The sequence below is a fragment of the Python bivittatus genome, unplaced genomic scaffold, assembly GCF_059951505.1.
Source record: "Python bivittatus isolate LINGU-HERP-01145 unplaced genomic scaffold, Pbiv_v1 ctg000270_np1212, whole genome shotgun sequence".
NCBI classification, from domain to species: Eukaryota; Metazoa; Chordata; class Lepidosauria; order Squamata; family Pythonidae; genus Python; species Python bivittatus.
Window position 1 is genome coordinate 4,050,017 of NW_028277050.1, and position 24,949 is coordinate 4,074,965.

The following is a 24,949-nucleotide window of genomic DNA, read 5'->3' on the forward strand; positions in this document are numbered from 1 at the left end:
TTGACATGCACCACACCAGTCTCCAGGAGGATGTTACACCAGAGCAAATGAGGAGGTTAGCAAAGCTCAGAACTGAATATTCCATCAAGGATTGGCACCAAGGAAGAAGCATACAAAGGGAGAAACAGGTGGTCAGGATGGGGTCTCAGAGTTTCACAGTCTGCTCCCAGAGATTGGAATGATATCCCCAATTTCGTTACTGCATAGAGATATGCTGAACAGCAGTGAGACTGCAGGTTTTGGCACTTGTGCATTATTGCAGGCTGAATACCTACAGGTACTCCTCGACGTATGACCACAATAGGGACCAGAAAATCATTGTTAAGCAGTGTGGTAATTAAGCGATGCATCAAGTGACCACACCTGATTTTACAACCTTTTTTTTGCTGCGGTTGTTAAGCGAATCATATGGTTAAGTGAATCACGCAGTTCCCCACTGACTTTGCTTCTCAGAAGCTGGCTGGGAAGGTCACAAATGGCAATCACGTGACCCCAGGATGCTGCAACCATCGTAAATACATGCTGGTTGCCAAGCACCCAAATTTTGATCACATGATCATGGGAACATTGTTTTTTTTAATTAAAATGTTTATTAAGATAAAAACTACAGTTAAAATACAAATCAGAAAGTATAGAAAGGAAAGAAGATAGAACTAAAAGAAAAAGACAAAAACTAAAATAGTGAGATCAAGTAGAAAGATGAAATGGAAAGTGACTTCTGACTATCTCCAATACAGATATGAGTACAGATTAAAAAAAAAAGTTAATCTCTTACCACTAATTAATCCAAATTCACATTATTTCTATCAACACAAACCATCTAATCATTAAATCCCACAATCAAAGCTTCATTTTTTCCCAACCCAAGCACATAATCTAGGAAGTGTTGCCATGAGGAGACAAATTTGAAATGGTATTGTCTCTTAATAAAGTTGTTAACTTCACCATTTGAGCCAAGTCCGTTCGTTTGGTAATCCATTCTTCCACTGTAGGTATTTGTGAGTCTTTCCATCTTTATGCATATAACAGTCTTGCAGCTGTGGTCATGTATAGAAGCAAAATTCCATATTGTTTCTCCAGTCCGATCATGGGGACATTGTGACAGTTGTAAGTGTGAGGACCAGTCGTAAGTCACTCTTTTCAGTGCTGTCATAACTTCAAACAGTCGCTAAATGAATGGTCGTAAGTCAAGGACTACCTGGATATTATCAACTTATGTTTTCCATGAGTGAGATATTTTGAAGAACAAACTTGTAGAACTCCAATTCTTTTAAAAATAATAACCACCTGAATATAGAGAATAACAATGAATACAAAATGAGTATAATGAGTACAAATCCATAGAACAAGTTTTAGATTATTTTGCTCTACACAGATATATTATATCATTCATTTATATGGCCTTCAAATAAGATATTAAGCCCTGGAATTTTTATCATCTGATGAAGCATTTGAAATATAAGTGTGCTTCATGTTGATCAAATAACATCTGCTTTCCAATTCTGGAAAGATGGATACCAAGTATTTGAGTGTCTTTTATTGTATAATAAAATGTATAAACATTAAAATATACTTACCTAACAAAGAAAACTCAGTAAACAAGCAATAAAGGCACTTCTTGAATGAAGAAGATAGGAATAAAGAGAATTTTTTTTCTTCTTTAATAAGAAGACTGAAGCAGTAACCAAGCAACAGCACGAGATCACCTGGCACTTTGCTTAGATTTTTATTTTGGAAAATTTTGTAGCTGATGTTTACGAATAAGGGAAGAAGTTATACCAGGAGATTCAAAGGCAGCACATAGACAGAGCTCAACATTCATGCCAGATTAGGCACAGGAGTTCCTGCTGAAAAAGCAGGAGTTTGGTTGACTAATCTCCATGCAACTTAATGGGAGGTAGCTGGGTTTTTAAATTTTAATGTCCGAGTTATTAAGCATTCGAGCAAGTTTAGGCTATGTCACCATCCCAATAATATTTAGTATGGTGACTGATGCATATTGTGGACAGGCAGGAGACCTGAAGTGCTCGGCACCACAAGGCAACCTGGACCAAAATTTCTCTGCAAGATGCTCTGATTTGATCTCACTCTGCACAAAATCTTCTGATAAACAGTACAAATGCTGTGTTTTCTCTTGAAAATCTTGTGTAAAACATTTGACTGTCTTGTTTTGATCATTCCTACAAAGGGGTGTATTCACTTTGATAGCTGCGGAAACCATTGCCAGCAATTTGTCATATTTGATTCAATTTCCTGCTTTCAGGCTTTACAGCCATGTCGACTAAAGAGATTGTTAACTCCCTGGATTTCCCTCTCTTTTGAAAACAAGCCGAACGGCACAATTTATGCTTTCTGCGGTAATTGTGTGTATGATTGTAACATAACAATTTGAAACTGAATATAAATAACTTCCTCCTAGCCATTGCAAGCTTTTTGTGGAGGTACCTGCCTTCTGGCTGGCCCTGCATTTGTTACTGTGTTGTTGTTACCGTTATTTTCTAGTTAGGAAGGAATATGATGTCCATTGACAAGAGGAACTGGAAAATTAGATACCTCAAAGTAGGTGGTCCTGGATGAATTTGGCAGAGGGGTCTTTAATAGCATTGCCCCGAAATAGTTTCAGTAAACTCAGAATGGATAAATGTCAGTAAACTCAGAATTGAAATGTGTAATGCTTTCACTAGACTGGATGGCTTCAGGGGCATCCCCAGGGGCGGGGCAAGGTGGACAGAATGAAGCAGCAGCGTTGTGCTGCTGTGACCCAAGCTCCGCCCCTCTTGCCTGTCTGCCATGACACCACGTACCTTACAAAAACTGGTGGAACTGGGCAGCTTGGTGCTGCTTTTGCCATTTTGATGAAAGCAGCAAGATCCGGAAGATGCTGCCACATGGGTTAGAAAGAAAGGGTTGCTTTGTTTGGCGGATGGAGTACTTATTGCCTCCTTTTCTTTTGCGTCCTGAGGTAATTTTCGGCAACAGGTCTCTGGATGCTGTACACATTGATTTGAAAGAAGTTCTTTCCACCTTGTGTAAGCACACAGGTCTCGGCTATTGAGGAAAACAGACATATCTTCTTCCAGGCTTCCAGAGGGGCTGGGAAAAGATGCCCCTGCCTGAATGAATCCAATCATTACATCCGTGTGTTTTTAATGCAACTCTTAAAAGAAGCAGCGTAATAGTTTCAGGCTTACGTGGAAGCCTGGAAAACACTGAGAAGGCTGTTAGGAATAGCAAAGTGGTGCTATTCTTGCAAAGAGTCTAAAGCATTTCTTCCAAATCGTTTTCCAAGTGTGCGGCTTTCGTAGGCAAGCGCTCGCCTCGGAGCTTTTTCTCTTACTCTGTATAATTGTTCCTGTCTCGCAAAAAAGATCTGCATTTTTGCGGACTACCTTAGCTCAGTAATGTTGTGCCTTTTCAAGCTGTACCCCATTCGGAAGAGAAAAGCTGCTTGTTTCTGCTGGAATGGCGTGGTGTGCTTTGGGTGTGTAAACCCGGAACCATTTTTTTCTGCCGGAACAATGCTTGTTTTCATGTTTTGAAGCTCTTCGTGTTATTGTGGCTTCTGAGAATCTCAGCACAAGCCCAAATGATTCCCAGTTCAAAGGAAGAAGGACTCCTTTAGAAGCAGGGCAGTGAATAGCTCTGTGCCAAGCGAGCCCAGGTAGTAAAGCTATTATGTAAGCCTCAACATTAGTACAAAATCATGCCAGGAAAATGCACATCATTATCATGAGGATCAGAGCAGCGGGGTGTAGATAGAGGATATGTAACTGTCATGGGAGTGTCTCCTGTCCCAAAATAAGGCATTTTTCTTGGTTTTGACTTGTAGACATGGTTGGCGTCTGGACTGCAAGATAATTTTTGTTTTATTTTAAATGATATAAGACAAATAATAATGTAAAAAATGCATCTGTTTGCTGTTACATTTTAACCTTTGTTCCTGTTGCTTAGAAATATTTTAAATGTTTTCCAAACTGAATCAAACTCTCTAGCTGAGGGAGGATAAGTAGAAGCATGGAACATAAGAGAGAAACTGTGCGTTCTTCTTAATTAAATTAGAGGGGAGATAAGGTAAGAACACATTAAGGAAAGGTTTCAGTGTAGTGTAAACTGTATATTGTAGACTTCCATTCCTCTCCAGATTTTTGACTAGTAGACTTACAACGGGTCAGAACACAGCGCCTCCTAGTCCCTAATCTTTTCATGGATTTTTCACCATCTCTTTCCTGTGATTTCATTCTGTTAATCCAGTTCTGGTTTAAGACTTCAAATAAAGGAACTGTAGCCTACCATATTGGGAAGCCCATTGGATAGCCAAAATCTCCAGCTTTATAATAAAGAAAGAGCAAATATCTAGCCACCATAAAACCTGGGATACATGACAAAATGTTCAAAGTCTAATCTTATCTTTGTTTGGTGGAAAAGGTACTTATTCCAACAAGTTATCTTATTCTCCTCCAAACTTGAGCTTCCAGATACGTTGGACTTCCATAATCTCTAGCTGGTAATACCAGTTCCATGGTATCTTTGGGTTATGGGAGAGAAAATTCAAAAGATGTGGAAGACCTCATGGTCTCTAGGTTGATTTTACCTGTGAAGTCAGCCAGGACTAACAGTTTATTAGAGTGCTAATTGCCCAGAAATTTCCAAATTTATTTTAAGACCAATCTTTGATCTGTTCTTTGAAAGCAGTGATTATAATTCTGAACCAGCTCACTCAGAAGGGGGGCGGGGGGAGTATATTCTGAATCATTGGCAAGAACAGGGATTGAGACATGAAATCTGCACAAGTTTAGAAACCCTCTCACAACTCCCAGCCTCTCAAATGGGATTATCTCATCCTGTTTGCAAGGAGCTCAGGTTAGAATTCAGAATTCTTGCATAATACTTCTTCAACATTCTCACTAACCTACCATTGGTTACACTACCATTCTTCATAAAGGAATTAAGGATTCAGTATGAAGTGACTTGATTTTCATTCCTGGAAATCCAAATAAGATCCATGCCTACCAGGAAGTAAATGCTATTGAAATCATTACGGTTTGTTTGTTTGCTTCAATTTCTATAGCTGCCCATCTCAGACAAGTGACTCTGGACAGCAAACAATCATAAATTTTATGGTTTATTTCTGAGTAAACATGCAAAGTCTGATAAAATAGCCTTCTCCCACTGCACATGAAATGTGTCCTCAAAAAAAGAAAAAGAAAATGGTAATTGCAGCAATGAAATTAGGCTTTTGGAATAGCAAAACAAATCCAGTGTGGGAATAAGGAGAAAATTCAGTAATGTAATTGGAAGAGTCAGTCTAGTTGCTACTTTTAAAATTTTATATATCTTATAGGAGAGAGAAAGAACTTAGCTAATAGAATAGAAATGCAATAGCACAGGAGTGGGATTAAATGTCTCACTTAATCTATTAGGATTGTGTGTGTGTGTGTGTGTGTGTGTGTTAAAGGGTGGATGGATGGATGGATGGATGGATGGATGGATGGATGGATGGATGGACCGACAGACGGACCTAGGGATTCAGGTTGAAGAGTGAAACTGCCTCCTTTTCTTCCCATCCAGATGGTCATCAATGTACTGAAATATTTCAACAATCATCCTGTCTGTTTAAATCACCTTTCTGCTAAAGTGATTTAAATCATATTTTTGCTAAACCAGAAAAAGAGTAAACAGCATTTTGCATCACTGTATTTTTTCTCAGCAGTGTCCGAGAAACACAAACACCTTTTATTTTATTTTTTTACAGTTTTGAGTTGCTGTAAATAAAATAACTTTCTATCCCACTGAGTTTTGGTGTGCAACCGCAGATGTGTCTGGCACTGAGGACAGACTATTGGAACCACCATAGCCAACAAACCCCAGGACTTATTATGACTTTGATGTGGGCTGACCACCATTAGCTTTGGGCTTCCTTTTCTTCCAGGTTCTCCTTTCATAGTTCCATTTTTTTTCCTCTATGCACTGCTTCTCAGTATGTTACTTCATTTGTTCCTTGACCTCGTCCTCTTAGGGATTGATTTGGAGCAGGTATGAAAGAACAGATATATTTAATGTCACCTATTTGATTCATTAGGCTTAGCTTGTGCCTTGTATTTGTGACTTAATTTAGAATTGCTAGACTTTTTTTTCAGATGTGATCCACCAAATGCAATCCATCACCACATAAATGGGCATGTAATTTGTTATGTACAGTAGTTCCATCTCAGAATGTTATTTGGCTTAAAAATCCTGTACACAGTTATATAAAATTGTATATTTACAGAGATAATAGAATCATGGAATCATTCGGTCAAAAGGGATCTTCTCATCCAACCCCTGCCCAGAGCCGGATTCATTTTGTAGAAAAACTTGTGAACAAAAATTAGTGAGAGATGTGTTAGATGTATAGATGGTGTTGGCTATGATAGCAAAAGGTGCACATAAAAAAGATTGTATAGTTTTTAAAAAATGATATGAATCATCAATGGAATGAACTAACAATTGAATACAAGTGATACTAATGCAAACTCAAGATAAATCAGTACTGATCTGATACTGTAGAACTCTGTGTAGATCTATTATTTCATGGGGGAGAGCGGGAGAAAGGATAGTAGTGGGAAATTTGTAAGCACATATGATTGCTATAGTTCTTATATCTGCTATAACCCAGTATCAGATATATCTCTTGCAAAAATAAACAATCATATCATCAGACATCCATCTTATAAGTCTTACATTTTCTTTCCAATGTTCACAGTGAAGAATTGGGTTTTTTTTTTTTTGGAATTAAGAGCTGTGATGTTGAGGAATTCACATTTACTTTTTAAACTTAATGTGACTCTGACCCTTGCATGCTTATTTATGCATTAATACTGAAGCTATCACTTCCAGCTACATTTAAGCAAATGTCTCAATTGATTTTTATAGTACAAATTCTCTGCTATTTCTGGTCTATCACATTGATATGCAAGACCAGGTTCCTGACATAGATAAATGTGGAGTGCTTCTCTGAGTCAGGGACTGTGCTCATTAGGAAGTGCTTTAGCTGTCATGTGGTTCAATATAAGATGGATCAGCTAGCAGAATTTTATATTGTATAGTTCTCCAGCAAGTGAAGATTGGCTTGCCCAGCTGGAAGCAAGACATTTGTTATCTTAATACAAGGAAACCCATTCACATGACACTGTGTTGCTTATAATGGATCGCCTACAAAAGTACCAGATTGGGGGCATTTGGCCATGAATGCAACAAGTGAAGGTAGAATTATTCTAAGACTGTAGTTCAAGAATGTTCTCTAACAGCTCTGTAGGCATCCTGCTTGGCATCCATCTGGCTTTCTCTTTCAACTGACTTTAATAATTCTGTAGTTTTTACTTAAAAAAAAAAAAAAAAAAGGAAGCTAGCATGCTGCAGAGGACCATCTCCAGTATCATCTTTCTTTCCAAGAATGCCTCCTAGCTCCACATATGCTTTCTGAACAAATTTTTAAAAGTGGGTGAGTATGATTCAGTGTTTTGTGCCCACCTTTCCAGAAAACAAAAAATAACAAGTTAAACAAGGCTAGCAGAGTACATGATGAAGATCATGAAGGTATGATTATGAGAAATTTTGTGAGTGTGCTTGCCTTTTTGGTAAATGACTACTTTATTAGCAGCCATGCAACAGAAATGCTATAAGTGAGCAAGTAACCTTAGGGGCCATTTAGTGAGAACATCCACAGGATTGTCCTCACATTCCAAATGTTCCTGAGCCCCTAAAAGGTACCCTTCCTGTACTGTGCTTTATTAGTAAAAATGTTAATAGGGAGAAAGTGTTCCACGTAATTCACAATTGTATTACAAAGTTTCTGATCAGATAAAACATTTCTTTGTGAACAGGTTCCAATATTTTGCTGGGGTGGGGGGGAAGGATGCTATCAGATAAAATTGCCATAAAGCTACTGTTCTGAAAGCCAGACTCTGGATTTGAAAGCTGGCTGATTCTAGAGAGTTCCCCTCTCTAGCTCTGTGTGAGGTTGCATTTCCCTCTGTGAAGCTGCTTACAACCCGGAAGTCCTCTTGGGCTTATGATTTCTGCTAGAACAACAGGAAGAGGTCATGGCCAAGAGGGCTTTCTGCAACTATATGTGGGATACCAGTTGTAGCTGTTTCTGAAACAGGAAGCTTCAACTTATGTCTGGATGATTGCGACTCACTGTATGTAAAGAAGTTGTGCTTGTTTAGCATACAGAGTCATAGTCTCAAGAAACAGATTAGTCTAGTTCATATATCACGCATATATGGTATATGGAATAATTCCCCCTTCCTGATCTCTGAATGGCTACACGGAAGTGATTGGAAGAATTTGCTTCTTTTTTCTGTTAACTGCTATTTAACCATAATTTAGGTTTTGGATATAACATAAAAATGTTAGCTATGGTTGACTGAAACAAACTACTTCATAAACCACTGTTTGGATTGTTTTGGTGAAACCACAGTTGATATTAACCAGGTTCTGATATGATGCTATATTGTGCTTAGATAAAAATGGAAACAAAAGCTTTCACTGATGTGCCAAGGCAAGAGAAAGAAGCAAGAGAGGTTTTCTTTAGGTTTGGAACTGTAAATTATACTTGATTATATCCAAGCACATCCATTAGATTTATTAGAACAGGCTTTGTTCTTGTCTACCACTTGGGTGTTACACTGAAAAAGCATGCTTTGAACATGTAACTTGGGCCAACATGAAAGGTACAGATTTTTATCTTAGAATCCCCAAACGCAGACATTTTAAAAAGGGTCACCCTATCAATCCTGGTATCAAGCTGTTAGAATAATAAGGGTATATATTCATATTCTCCTCATCATGTTTTACTTTCTGCCTTGCCTTTCATTTCAGTCAGATTAAGAGCAGTTGGTACACAGAGCCAATAAAGGGATCACGGATGTCCCTATAAGGGTTTCAGAAGAAGCAGGAATAGGTACTACTGCTGATCCAACTGGATCCCAGGTCAAACAAGCCATCTCATCAACTGCAGCTGATGAGTGATTAAACCCTATGTAAATCCTGGGATGATCTGTTGAAAGCCTTGATTTCTTGGCATTAATTGCAAAGAAAACTCCTGTTTGGGTGACTGATTTACTCTAAGGCAGCTGCAAATTAGGACACAAATAACAAAGAAGATTGTTTTGCGAAACCTTTCACCATTTAGAACAAGCCTGACAGATCAAATTGCAAAAAGCTTTTCCTCGCAGAAGCTTCAAACATACATGCACGATATAAAAAGTATGTGAGAATGTGTATGAGATCAATGCTTATATTTTTAGAAGTCCTACTTAATACATATAGAACATTGTACTGGTTGCATTGTTTAATCTGCTCGAAGAATGACATGGATATAGAAAGAGATGTTTCTACTAAAACTAAAATTCAGATGAGTTGACTGTTGAAAACAAACTAGATGAAAATAAAGAGAACCCTGGAATGCATTAGTGTCATAAGATTATTATGACTCAGCTGATCTCCTGAGTACCACAAATAAGAAGCAGTGGGAAATAATCTGGCACAAGGTAATTGTCACCACTCTGACTATAGAACAATATAGTGGAATAGCCAGTTAATGGAATATTGCAATTACTGCAAGTTAGGTGTCAAACCAACTAAATATAATACATGACTCAGTCTTTCTGTCCGCCTTGAATATCACATGGGAAGGACAGCGGAGTATAATCAGTAAAAATAAAATAAGATTCTATTTTTTTAGTACTGTGGATTTTTTAAAAGGAGTAATCATAAGTTACGATAGGAATACCACTGGCCAATACATTCGGATAAATAAATAAATAATCCGGCAGATCCCTTGAGTTGCCTGCTCATTACACCCTTTCAGATTTTAGGGGGGGGGAACAGATTATTTCTTCATATTACAGGTAAACAAAATGCTTCTTCCTTGCTGGCATGATGGAGAATATAATATAAACTGCAGCTATACAGCAAAGAGAAAGAAAAGCTTATTATGTCATTCTTTGGAAAAACCGAGGAATTTAATTCCGAGATAGGGGACTGGCAATAACAGATGGAGTAATAGAGCCACAGTTTTCTGGGAGAGGAGATATTTCTATGCATGTGTGTTAGTCAGCCTTACTCCTTTTGAGACCTGTGCTGCAGCGATTCTTAAGTCTTATCTACGCAATTGAATTCAAAAGCAACTTGAATAGTGGAATATTTTAAATTCCTTGACAGAAAAAGGAAGAAAAAGAGTATTATAGTTGATCAAAAAAGCTTTACTGATATACCTTTTATCGCATTTTTTGGAAATGTTGTCCGGGATATATTGAGAGACAGATTTGTTTGTGGAGTTGTTAATATTCCAAAATATTTTTTATCAAATAAGGATTTTCTCTGAGAGAAGGTATAGATCAGGTAACTGCTACAGAAAGAGTAGTGACAAATTTATAGGATTGGCAGTTAGCAGGAAAATAAAAAAGGAAAAACTAATTTTGAGTCCATAAACCAATTGCAAAGCTCACTACAGAACTTTGAGATACAGAGAGGTGCTTTGGTTGTATAAAAATGTACTTAGCCATAGTTTATAGACATTTAATAAATGGTGAGCCATTTAATAACCAGGGTCCTTGTAATAAAACATCTGCTCCCTGAAAAAAATATTATTTTTTTTAATCTTTAAGGCACCTGTTGAAGATTTACCTGTTCTCCATGGCCTTCTCCAGGAATATTTGTGGATTATTATTATTATTATTTTCTTAATTCTCTTCTCCTCCCTACACTTTTTAATGACTGTTTTTATATTATTTTGAATGTATTACATTTTATTATTGTATTACCGTAAATACTCATGGTTAATCCCATCCGCGGATAAGATGAACCCAATTTTGGGGGTGTATTTTTGAACCTAAAATTCTTGGCTTATCCACTAGTATACACAGTATTATTTTTTACAAAAAAAAATTGTAATTTCAAAATGGAGTTGCATTGAGAAATGTATAAAAATATTCTAAATAATACTTAGGCAGATTTATTTTTCTATCCCTTTTGCAGGGAATGTAAAAATTCTGCAAATAACCTGCTGTGGGTCACGTTAACTTCCTAATAATTTCTCATCTTCCTTTTCTTTAAAAAAAAAAAAAAGGCCACATAGCAGGCACAACAGCTTCCGTCTTCCTCCGTCTGATGGTTTTCAAAATTAGTGACAAAGATGGAAGGCAGAAAAGCAAGAGGTTTGCCTACGCTTGGGGCATGCTTTGGGTCATTAAAAAAAAAAAAAGATGTAGAAAGAAGCCCGATGGCAAATCTCAATGTAGGGTCCCAGAGTTGAGGCTTGCTGGCAGTACCCTATCTCTGGGTTGAGTGTCTCTACCAAGTAAAGGAGACAGCTTTGGTAGAAGCAAGCTGGCAGGCCTAGGAGGAGCAAGAAGTGACACACTCAGAGCCATCTGCTGTAGTAGCCTGTTGTGATCAACATTGATGTGGTATGGCTGGCAGGCTGGTTTCACAGCAGAAGCTCTCTGGACTGAGTCACTGCCCTGAGCAGAAACGAAGTACAGGCAACCAAGTTGGGTTGCTGCAGAAGTTCTTGGAGTCTCCTTAGCAAACCTGCTCCCCCCATGGTATCATTATTGTGTACACAATATATGATGATAGAAAGCAATGTCATATATTATGTGTGTATACGTGTGTGTGTGATAGTCTAACAGGCCCGCTTTACTAACAGTGAAGAAGACAGAGCTAGACTAGTTAGAGGGACACTTTCTTTCCTTTTAGTCTGGAGGAGTGGAGAGATACAAAGGGTGAGAGTTTGTTCTGTTTTTTTCCCCTGGGAAAAGTATAGAAGATGAAATCTGGTGCTTAGATCGGTTATCCAATACAATTACAATCAATCAAACCTTTGTATTATTCCAGTGCACATGCTGAGGATTTGCTGGCAGTGCTGGAAGAAGATTAGCAAGTTGGAAATGTTCCAGGTTTGCGAATAGACTGGAGTCAAGGAGGAGTGTAAGAAATTCACTAGCATTAATACCCATTACAGATAAACAGATGGCTCTGTGACAAGGATACACAACACTTTTCAGGCAGAGAGCCACGCGAGGTGCTTGAGGCTACTTTCCTAAAAGTGGAAAAGATCACGACAAATACTAAATTTGAATTAATGTTATTTCAGTGTAATGAAAGGTGAATATAACATTGTGTTGGTTCTTCATGTACAGGTATGTGAACCTGTTTTCTCTTGTCACACTAAAACTGTAATTCAACAATACTTCACCCAATGTTTTGGGAATCCATGCAAGGCTGGGAGGTACAGCTTGCACCCCTCTGCTCTCTGGAGGGTTCAGAGGGAAAAACTCAGAAAACCTTTTCCCCCTCCTCCTCAGGAGCTTTGCCTCCAGTGAGCACAATCACCCCACAAGCCAACAATGGACCATACGACAATTGCATAAGTTCACTGAATCGCAGTTGTCCCATTAGTATGTTTTTCAATTTCAGCACCACTAATTAGAGGTATACATAATCAGCCCACGAGACTTTCCCAACTAATGTAAGCACAGAGATTGTCTAATAATCCGATAGTTCCCAAAAGTTGTCTTGTAACTGCTTACTTCCACGAAGAGTTTCCACCACAGAAGAGAGAGCAAAAAAAAGTGGCACATTAATACACCTTTACATTCTATGCACATGTACATGACTTACTTTCCTCACTCCCTTTCTCTTACTTTATAACCATAAAGTGTTGGACTCCGACAGTCATTTTTCATCAACCATGCCATGGAATATTGTTACAGTTCAGAAATCAGTTTAGAGAGGCCTCTAGCTGTTCCTAGACGGGAGTTTATGTTCTGCTTCTAGTTACTTTTATTCATTAATTATACTTCAATCTTCTCCTGGTTCCATGGCATATCATCATTTTAGTCCACCTTAGGATACTGTTGCATTCGTTATGCACCTGTGCATACAAATGAACTGTATGTAGTTCATTAGACTTGAATATTCATCATATGGCTCCTTAATCCCAATATTTTATTTTATTTTATTTTTTTGTCAAATTCGTTGCCGCCCATCTCGTTGAAACGACTCTATCCATCACGATCACTTATAAAAGCTATTTGCTGGGCGAACCTACAAAGAGGTTACGTTCTATTCAAACACACTCTCTCCTTGAATACAGCTAGCCCTTGATTCCCATTTATCCAAAGTACCCTTCCAACATGGAGCATCATCAATATCTGCCGTGTGCCAAAGGGTTGTGGAAATCCTCCTAAAAGAAATTTCAGGAGTTCTGGTTAGGGCCAGTGATATATTATTCATGGGCAAAAGTAACCAAGAACACCTTTAAGCATTCAAGAAACGACTTCAATACTGGAAAACAAAGGAAGAACATTTTTCTAGAGGCCTGAACTATAATATTCAGAAGATAAGACTGACAAAGAGGGAGCTCATCCTGAATGAAAGCCTCAGTTATTAAAAGATCTTCACATCAGTAAAACACTTCTGAGCAAGATGCTGAACTATTATTACCATTTCATTCTAAATCTTTCAGCTGTTTTAGAGCCTCTGCTTCTTTTAAAGAGTACTGTTGTGGAGACAAACAAGAAGATGCCTTCCTAGGACCTTAGAATTCTTCAGGAACGATACAGTTGCATACAAAATAAATTGCATCTTCATCAAGTGCCCAATTAATAGCACTGTTGTGTTGCCTTAAATTCTTTTCATAAATGGGGGGAAAAAAAAACACCGATCAATGAGGTGACGGCAGCAAAGAGATACCAACAACATTGACTTCCTTTTAGTGCAGGGTTCTTCAACCTCAGCAACTTTAAGATGGGTGGACTTCAACTCCCAGAATTCCCCAGCCAGCCCCCATGCTGGCTGGGGAATTCTGGGAGTTGAAGTCCACCCATCTTAAAGTTGCTGAGGTTGAGGAACCCTGTTTTAATGGGTGTTTTTGTTTGTTTGTTTGTTTTCTGGATGCTGCCCAGGTCTGATAATCCTAATTACTATAAGAGTCTCTATGTGGGACTTCCAAAGCTACAGTTGATCCAAAGTATGGCATCTTAAATAGGGATGCATCACTTAGTTAACCAAAAATGTACACTAATTTTTATTCAGCATGTCAGGGGCCATACTAGGAATCAAAAAGAATGGGGCATTTTTAAAATTATTATTATTTTTCCTTGTTTTTTTTTTTTTTTACTCTGAAGCATATTGTTAAGTACAATGCGTTATTGGTTAAACACATTTTATTATTTCTAATGTGTATTTATTTAACAGCAATTTTTCATAATAAAGTTGCCATTTTTGGCACTGAGTCTCTTCTCAATATCCTATCAATTTCTGCTGATTTTTTTTTTTTTAAAAAAAACACCTCATGGACCTTTAGTGTAACTAGTTTTTAACAAATGGGAAAGATATGTACTATTTCCCTCCATTTCAGAAAAAAGGGAAACCGGAGAATTGGCGTAGCAAGGGGTGTGAGTGGCTGGAAGAAGCTGCACGAGGAAGGCACCTAGATGTCTTTGGGTGGACTGACCGGTGGTTGCCACAGACATGGGAATGTGGCATGGGCTACAGGACAGGAGAAGGAATCCACATTGTCTAGAACAGGCAGGTAGAACAAGAGGTGGTAGGCAAACCGGATGTAGGTGTGGACAGCAGAGAAGGTTGGCACATACTGTATGTATGGCACTGTAGGCTGCAATCCGATAGACTACCAGACAACCCTTTTTGCACTATTCCAAAAGGTCAGAATATATAACATTATTTTCATTCCAGCTGACTAGTACAATCTGAGGCATAATTAAAGGTGCTGGGGGAACTCTTAAGGCCCCAAATATCTTGGTTCTATCTACAGCTCTGTTTTCAGGCGTAAAGTAATCTTGTATTTTGCTAGTTTGTTGTTGTTGTTGATTAGCTTTCATTCTTCTGAACTGGTATTTTAATAGTTATCAATGTTAAAGTATTAACAAAATAAATATTGTATTTTGAATTTTGTTTTAATTTAATTTTTTGGCCAACCAATTCAGGTAGTTTTTAATTTTTTAAAATTTTTTATCCCACCTTTATTATTTTTATAACTAACTCAAGGCAGCGAACCTAATACCCCTTCCTCCTCCTATTTTCCCCACAACAAGAACTGAGTTGGCAGAGAGAGCGTGGCTGGCCCAAAGCCACCTGGCCAGCTTTCATGGCTAAGACGGGACTAGAACTCACCATCTCCTGCTTTCTAGCCTGGTGCCTTCACCACTAGACCAAACTGGCTCTTTTTTTCTACCTTTAGTAGAAAAACTAAGGAACTGTTTTAAATAAATACAATACTGTAGTGGGGATTTCCTGTTCTGGACATACTTTTTTTATTATTATTATATTGGTTCTTGTTTTTAATTATTGTATTTCCTTAGAGTATCAGGCAGCTCTATAGATAGACAGACAGACAGACAGACAGACGAAGCAAACTTAGGCAGTTAAATTTGAGAAGGATTTTTTAACTTCTACTCTTAACAGATGGCAGTTTTCCTGCCAAGAAAACTACATGAGTATGTGTCTGAAGTCACCAGGAACCAAGCTTGACTTGAAGAAGGTTTATTTTTCTGAAGTACTGTATTCATAATATTTTTTAATATGTCACCACTAAATAATAAAATACTAGCCTAAATATTGCCTAGGCTTTGGAACCATTGTCTAAACATTATCCCTCCATGTTATTCCAATTTTTAATCTGATTTTTCTTTTCATCTTTCAGGTGTAGCAACCGGACACAATGTGCAGTGGTTGCTGGCCCAGATGTGTTTCCTGACCCTTGTCCAGGAACATACAAGTACTTGGAAGTGCAATATGAATGTGTCCCATACAGTATGTATTATTATTACTACTATTTTTGCTATTATTGTTAGTGGTATGTTATTGATCTGCATACATGGCTGCTGTAATTGTTGGCATTCAATTTTCTAAGTTATTTCAAGCTCACATTAGTGGCTTCTTACAACTTGAGCAGTGGTGTAATAGCAGAGAAGTTGACTGTAATCTAGAACTGTGGTTCTCAACAGAGAGCCATCAAGTTCCAGTTCCCCGCCCCCAATATTTTTATTTACTTCACAGTCATTATAGCCCACCTCATTCCTAGCAGATTCTGTGCTTGCAATCATTTCCTTAAATCAAGATTGGGAAATACCGATTCACATTGTTCTAAAGGCCAATCATACAGTCATGGCGAATTCATCAATCTGTAGCTATTATCTAAAGGGTAATTATGCAAGGAGCTGTCTATTCATACAGCACAGGTTCCCATTTCTCCCATCTGCATGCTTCCTACACATGCTTCAGTTCTACACCAGAGAATTCCCTAGTTGGATGCCATTTCATCAATGGATGGACATGTTTGAATATATGAAAACTAAATGGAGTCTTCAGGTTCTGAAGCAGTATATTCCAACATTCTAGTTTCTGAAAGAGGACAAATAAGAAAGATTGTTTTCATATTTTCTTTGGGGTTCACAGATATCTCAATGGTCGATACAGGTAGTCCTTGTTTAGCAATCACAATTGGGACCGGCAAACCAGTTGTTAAGCGAAGGAGTCGCTAAGTGAAACTGAGACTGTGCTTATGATCTTACTTCAGCTTTCCTTTGCTTTACAGGCCTGTGAAGGTCGTAAATGCAAGGACTGGTCACAAAGTTACCTTCTCATTACCATCTTAATTGCAAACGGTTGCTAAATGAGACAGTTGCTAAATGAGGGCTACCTGTACAAAAAATTGGTTGAGAGACAAAGATAAAATTTTGATCTGTTTCAGTGCTATTTTTCTTATTTTCTTATATAAAGAGTTACAAACTTCTGTAGTACTTAGCATAAATTTGTAGTGTAACTATTGTTTAGGTATATCTGCCTTGTTTGTTGATACATGTATGAATATATGTCATTTCTGTATTGTTCTTCTGTAATTACTCTCAGCACAATCCTTCCGTTCCTTCTTTCAGTGTAGAACAATTTCAAGTTTGTAGTGTATGGATAACTTTGCATTTACTCTACCACACTTGTAGGATTTCCACAAAAGTAAGCTTAATAACTGGCTCTCAGATTATAAAGTATCCTTCATCTATCCAAATGAGCACAATAATGCTTGGGAATATTTCTTCAAAGGAAATATTTCTGAAATGGGTAATATCTTAGACATTTCTTAGGCTGAAATCTTATGCACACATCCATCTGCAAATAAGCCCCATTGATTTTATGGATTTTATTTCTGACCAGCTGTGCATAAGATTAAATTGTTAAAAGAGCAATGCCATTGCTAGAAAGAGAAATTATTCTGTGGAAGGAGAGAAATTAGTTGAAGACTCTCATGTTAGGCTGTTATTTTGGGAAAGAGTAAATTGTTTGAAGGATGATTAATGAATGAAGGGAGCGGATCTGAGTGGGAAACTGAATGAATGGATGTGTAAATGGATTTGGTCATGCTAGTTTTTGGCAATTGCACTACTAAAAGAAATTGCATCACTCCCACAATAAACTGTACCTAAAATATACATGCTCTATCTATCTCTATCTACCTACCTATCTATCTACCTACCCTCCCCCCTCATTTCAATTCATACTATGCCATTCTACCAACAGGACTGTCAAGGCAGCTGATAATAAAGCCTTTTAAAATGGTTTAAGCCTTCTTTTTTAAAAAATTCAACTCATTCTTAATTCAGCTCAAAAACTGGATTTATATAACACTCTAAATTGCATTCACCTAAAATGCCATGTCCAAATAAATTAATCATTATTCTAGCTTAATATGATGGCCAGCTTTGCACAATTTTCAGGGTCAAATATGGGTTCCCACAATATGATCAACTAACTATCCAACCCCATTTTAATCTAGTCTGGTATTTTGTCTAAATCCAAGGTCTAAGTATCTTTCCTGAAGGCAGAATAGTGAGGAGTTAGATTTTTATTCTATAGCTTAGGAACAGTCCAAGAAAATGTTCTCTTCCATGTGCCAACAAACACATGTTGTGTTTAGTTGTAACTCCAAAAGTATGGGTATATTTAAGAGAATCCCTTTTGCTGATGTTAGCGTGAGAGATTCATATTAAGAAGTTGGTTAGACTCTGAACCATCTAGTGCTTTAAAGATTACAACTAAAATCTTCAATTGTATCTAAGAAAGCACTGGAGATTGTACAGGTTTTTCAACTCAGACATTGTGTTAGCCAAAGGGAGAATTACTTTGGCAACAAACAGCTTGGTATCCTAGATCAATCTATGGCCTTGATTTCCTTGTTTGTTGCCATAGTAACTAAGAATCTTTCTGTTCCTTTCTTCTTTACACGTCTTGCTGCCAACACTGGAATAACAACCACACAAACATTAAAAAGGCAACCACCATCACCACTCTCAATTAAAGCAACCTCCATCTATTATTTCAGGACGTTTAAGTGTTGTGATCTTTTCCCCTTCAAAGTGCTTGATCATAAATAACTAAAACAATTAATCTGCCCTCTCCTTGAACAACAGGACACTGGGAAGGATAGGATGTGGCTGGCTGTCAAGTCTGTTTCTTAAAAAGAAAAAAAAAGTACTTCTTTTAATGACTGTTCGCTCCTGAGGCAATTGTATTTTCTCCAAAACGTTCTAGAGAAGTAACTTGTTTGATGTTAGCATTAAAATAAAATTAAGACTCCTGTGTGACAGATCAAGATGCCAATTTTTTCCCCATGTCTATTCTGGCAGTACCATAACAGGATATAACAACATCTCCCAGAACATCCCAAGAAAGTAAAATGACTTATTTTCAGGCTTGACATGGGCCATCAGCAATCTGCAGTGCCTCATAAAACCTGCCAGGTTTGCACACTCAAAAATGTCACAAAGCTGTCATGAAAAATGCTAAATACCAAAACCAGTGGGGGAGAGAGGATAATTTAGTATCTCCCTGGCAGACCTCTTCTTCCAAGGGGTTCTCAATACTTATTTATTATGAGGGGTTGTCACCAGTCAGACTGTCTGAATGGGGAGGTCCCAGCTCTTGCACCACAGACTTTTCCCTTTGGCTCAGGAATAGGCACATAGAAAGGAAAAGCTTTGAATCTTCCTGCTTAAAGACCAGAAATATAGAATGTAACAAATATTGTGCCGGTCCTAAAGCAAAAACCGAAGCTGTGCAACCATGCAGTGCACTTGGGAAAAATTTTAATGAAAAATGACTATATTAAACGAATGAAACTAAATCTCTAGAGAGTAAAAGGTATAGGAAAAGAAAATACAAAAAAGAAGCAGGAAACAGAAATTTCTAAAAAAATTAATACAGTCAGTGTAGCTAAATTAATCATGGACTGTATTACTGCCTTGATCTTGGGTTTTAACATGTGCAAGGTTCACTGCACAGAGTATAGCTCAAGAAAGATTATCTGGGCCTTCTACTTAGATGTTTATAGGCAAATTCTTCCTGTTTTTCCTTCTCCTTTCCTTTTCTGAGCATTTATCCTAAGTGAAAGCCAAACTCTTTGGGGAGACTGTTGCTTTGCTTGCTCTTTCATGCAATTAGACCCAGTTTACTTTTTACCTGTTTTGGGGGTAAATGGGATCATATGGCAACTTCTTTTGGGACAGAAAAAATTAATTCCGTCTTTACATGAAGGTCAATTTACCAGATGCTTTAGGAGCACTGTTGTGCTATACCAAAGCTGGGGTGTTGTCACAGGAAATATTTCAACTCCCTAGGACACACTGGTCCTGTTCAAGTGATAGGCTTCCCTGAATATCCACAGGGCAGGTGAGGTGTCAGGATGTCAAACAGAGCATTAAGATGCAAGCCGCACCCCTTTTGAACGTGCATACCTGTACAAAAGGGGCAGGGCTTGCATTGCAGCGTTCCATCCCCCATCTTGCCCATTTTGGTACTCCCTGAAGATGTTCCTGGAAAAAACAGCTGATCATGCACAGGTCAAGCACAACCTTGCCAGAGGTTTGCATCTAGAAACTACTTATCTCACTGTAGACAAGGAGCTCTACTGGTGGAAGCTGGCTTTTCAGTGAAGTCATCAGTGCAACTTCGTACTGCTCCTCGCCTGTTGAATTCTATCCAGAGAATAAATGGCTACTGTCTTTTCATGTAGTGGTTATACTTGAGACAAGGAGTTACAAATAGAGTTTTCAGTGCAAAACAGAAGAACTGGAATTCATCAGAAGATTTAGCCTCGTTTCTGATGTGCTGAATATATAGCAGGGCTTCTTATCAAAACATAGTTTTCACAAGTCATCTGGTACAGTCATGTCATATTTTATAGCCATTTTAATAGCTAAACATTTCAAAACCTGTTCTGTACTTATTTATTCCTCTCCCATAATTTCTGTAAACACAATCCTGTCTCAAAATAATAAAATTCACAGGAATTTTATTTTACAAAGGAATGTATTTTACAAAGTTTCTGCAACGGCAAGAAAGACTGACCTCAGTGAGATAGATATTTTTCTCACAGTAAGTCAGTTTTTTTTCCTCTTTGCCTTCAGTCCACTGAACCATTGTGTTTGCTTCCACTATTCCCCCCTCCTTTACCTATTTTTCTTCTCAGAACAATCATTGTTTATATTAAATAGCTGAAATCTACATTATTCCCCTTGATAAATCTGTTAGCATTTGTAAAGAATACCTTTTTAAGACCATTCTTAACCTCCTTCTTCACAGGTCCCTGGAATCAGAAACTATTTCTGGTTCTCACTTAAGAAACTTAAGTATGTGCAAACTGACTTTTTGTGCACAGCTTTGCTCAAGACACTGATCTTTGTAATACCATATAGTGTTGTGATTTGTTTTGTTTTTAAAGAAATGTCTCCCGATTCATCTTTACATCAAAATTCATCTGTTTGCCCAGGTCTGTTGTGGTAATCTATGGAAGAAAGATAGGTAGGTAATACTGGAATGAAATGAAAAAAAATGAGGAAATTCTTGTTAAAAGAACAATATTCGGCTCCCACTTAGAAAGATGTTACAAGAGTTCATACGTCCATAGACTGAAGTACATTTCTGAAGCAAATAAATACAGTCAGTGTCATAATGTGTACAATAGTTCATGTTAAAAACACTAAAAAATGGAGATGGAGAAGCAGATATTTAAGCAGATGAGGAATCAGCATTATTTAATAGTTTATTGATTCGTCACATTTGTATAGCTGCCCATCTCCATATGTCACTCAATAAAAACACCATCAAAAAGAACAAGCATTAAAAATTATTCCACAGTAAATTCCCCTGTGGAGGGACATTCACAAAGGACTCTAAAAAGTCAAGATGGAGGCCATGGGCAATCTAAGGCCTGCTGCTTTCTTACTCATGTCAGGTATGCAATGCATGTAAAAAAGTGATGTATCAATGATAGGATATAAGTGCCTCCTTTCCATTCTGTGACCCAAAACTCCCCTCTTGCAAACATCTTCCCAGGCCTCTTCACACCACATGGTCAACTTATTGGCAGTGTGACTCCAGCTGAACCATTCCTACCCTTCCTCACTCGACCATTCATCCAACTACTCAATAGCTCCTCAAAACAGAAAAGCTGGAGAATCCTCACAACACCCAAGCACCCTTCTACTAACAACCCAAAGTCAGGAACCTCACACACCGTCCTCTCACCAAGGTGGATGATACCACCCCTTCCTCATTTCACACTCAGGATGGTTACCATAGCCAATATAATAGTTAAGGCCCTCTGAGTTGCCCATTTTCACTTTGTGTCTGGGCCTTTCTCACAGTCAGACTGGAAGGCCCTGGCAAAGTTTGGGACTTTGTGTCTGGATTAGCATTAATGAGTGTTAACGCTAACCCAGACACAAAGTCCCAAGCTTTGCCAGGGCCTTCCAGTCTGACTGTGTGCAGAGCAAGGCCTTCTAACCAGGCCATCTCCCCACCTCTCCAATAGTCCTCTCCATGACACGCATCCTCTACTACAGCCGGATCTCTGACTAGCCACTATCTGAAACTTTCACTTTGGAAGGAAGATGCTGGCAGCCTCCAGATTCAGCTCTTTCTTCACCCTCCAGAGCAGCCAAGTCAAGCCACCATTGAGCTGTCCTTCCCAGCAGAATGGAATCTACGTCACCAGCCAGATTGTTCTTTTCTATTTACCGAGAGATTATTATGCTACAAGGGGAAGTAGCTGAAGTGATAAATAATGCAGTTTATTGTGGTTGTAGAGTAGCATCAAATCAGTAAAAGTCCTCAGCTGAGGCTTTAGAGCTCCATAGGTTTTGATTGACATGCTTTTCCTGACTTTGCTGTCTAACTCAGGTGCTCCTCTGATCAACTGGTTGGTAATGGCAGCCACCTTTTGGCCATGTTGGCTCAAGAGGCCACAGAGGCTGTCACTTAAGTAAGAGCTAATTTCAGCTGCTACATATTGGAGAATATCACAGTTTAGGGAGGAGGAAGTATCCTTTAGCCATTATATGTGCTCTTCTTGTGGTAAAAAATATTTCACTTCTAGTCCGTTCATTCAAATGGGAGGAAATACTGACTACTGTATAGGGAAGACCTGGTAAAAACATGACACTGAGGTAATAAATTATTAAGATATGAAATATGAACAATTCACTGCACACGATGAGTCTGTCATGAGCATTATAGTTACCAAAGCAGTTCATAAGTACCTGTTCCTTCAGGAAAGATAGCATGTTTTTCAAGAGACAGTGGGATGTCATGGAGTTATCGAGTTGCCTTGGGGAAATCAATCTTGGGCCTGGAAAGACCCATTTAGGTCAGTGAGTCCAACTTGTTGCTCAGTGTAGGAATCTAAATTACATCATCCCAGGCAGAAAACTATGTACCCTCTCAGGTTCTATCCCTCCCCTCCCCCACATAAACATACATAAGGGGACAATAATGCCAGGTCAGTATCATAATAATATTGTCACTCATGCCTTGGTCACCTCTCAATTGGACTCTTGCAAATCACTCTACATGGGATCACTCTGAAAGTTCTGGAAGAGGTTCAGGAAACAGCAGTTCAAGTAGTTAAGGGTAACTTCTGCTGGATATGTCCTCTGATGAGGAGGAAGGGGAGGAAGGGGCATTAAGGGCATAATAGTCTTGGCGTGGACAATTCCAGTAGTGGTGGAGCCAATGACTCCACTCTTGTTGAGACAGTTCCAGCAAGCCCCCAGGACTCCCTGCCTGCACCCACTGACAGCCTCTCAGACTCAGAAGTTCACCCACCTAGTCCTAAGCAGAAGTGTGTGATAGAGATTCAACAGCTTAACTTAGAGCAGAACTCTGTAAATCCAATAGACTTGCCAAGAAACAATCCTGCAGAAGAGCCAGTGCTGATGAGCAAACTGTCACAATTGTGAAATGGATGCAGGCTCATCATGGCTGATTTATTGGCCTGATTTCATGGGAGCAGACACTGAGGACAACTTTTCAAGCTTCAGTGCTGTTGTGTTTAACTTACTGTTCTGGGCTTAGAACTCTGGATTCCACCTCACCATGTCTCTTGTCTTGTCCCTTGAATTTGTCGCTTGTTTATTGGATTCCTGGTCTTGACCTGTGCCAAGCCTCCGGCTATGCTTATAGTTGCTGTCTTAAGATATTAGTAAAAAGGACTCTTTTCTTTTAAACGTTCTGTTTGAACTTGCATGTCGCTAGACTGTGGCAGGCATCCAGCTTGCTATCTTGTTGGCTGGCAGCCAGCAGTGCCAGCACAGAAAATTGTGAGAACTGCACTAGTTGCCAGCTGACTTCTGGGCACAATTAAAATACTGGTTATCTCCTTTAAAACCCTAATGGGTCAGATATCATTATCTGCAGTACTGTCTTTTCCAAGGATTTTTTGTCCACCCAATAAGATCTTGTAGGAAATCCATCCTTGATGGATTTACCATCATCAGGAACCATAAGGGCATGCCTTTTCTGGAGCTGTTCCCCCACTTTGGAATAAGAGTTTAGATCAGTACCAACTATGTTGGCATCCAGGAAAGCCAACAAGATGAGGCTGTCTTGGAGAGTCTTTGGAGATGGAAGGTATGGCAGGCGCCTTCCCTTTGGTTGGCAGTTTTTGCTTATGGGTTTTGGAGTGGTTGTGGTTGTTTTTAATTCTCTTTATTTTGCTTTTGTATTATTGTAACCCCTTGGAGCCCCTTTTGGAACTGAGCAACATATAAATTGAAGAAATAAATATTTCTGTAAAGCACTTCCATACCTACCTATACCTATACTTATACCTAAAAGAAAATGGAAAATATATAATCCAATATATAATCCCATGCCACATCATTTTCCTTTAGGTTAAGCAACATTTTATAAAGCACAGGAAAAGAGTAAGGCATAGCATGCCAAAAAAATTAAGGCATGAGAGTGTAAAAGCAAATGCAGCTAAATCTAGTTTGCACCACCATTATTCACTGTACTCTGCCCACCTTTCTATCCTTGCAAAGTATCCTTAGTTCCAACATGACCGTATATCAATTCACATATTGCATGTTATTCTTTAAACTTCTCAACTCCATCTAACCATGACTTCCTTTCTTTCCCTTCCACTAGACTTGTTCACTAGTTCTCCTATAGTGTATTTATTTTGCAGTTGGATCCTCATTCTTTCCCTCAACAACTTCAACATACTTCTTTCATACTAGTCACTCACTTTTGTATTCAGTCCACATTCAATCAGCACTCATTAACCTCCAACCCTCTCTCTTGTGTTATCATGAACACTTAAGTGACCCATTCCTGTATGTTTCTCCTGTCATACTCAGTTCTCACTTCCATACAACAAGTAGGCAGAAGCAGATTCTTATGTTCAGCCATTTTCATTTCTTTCAGCAAACAATCAATCTCCAGAACAGATCACCTATTACCCACAACCTTTCTATCAGTATTTGCACATCTTAAAATTTCTCCATCCACTTTCCCATCTTTAGTAAACTTTCTACCAAGGTACACAGATTCATCTTATTTGCTCTAATTTTTCATCATTTATGTATATCTTGCAGTCATTCGC

The 24,949-nt window shown here is 38.4% G+C and overlaps 1 protein-coding gene across 1 annotated transcript in view; it reads left to right on the forward strand.

Moving 5' to 3' along the window:
• Positions 1–24,949, forward strand: part of ADGRL3 (adhesion G protein-coupled receptor L3) — a 436,049-nt gene that overhangs the window by 135,128 nt on the left and 275,972 nt on the right. The window contains exon 7 of the mRNA XM_088138611.1: positions 15,716–15,825. Within this exon, the coding sequence (XP_087994737.1) occupies positions 15,716–15,825 (110 nt within the window). The remainder of the gene's footprint in view (positions 1–15,715; positions 15,826–24,949) is intronic.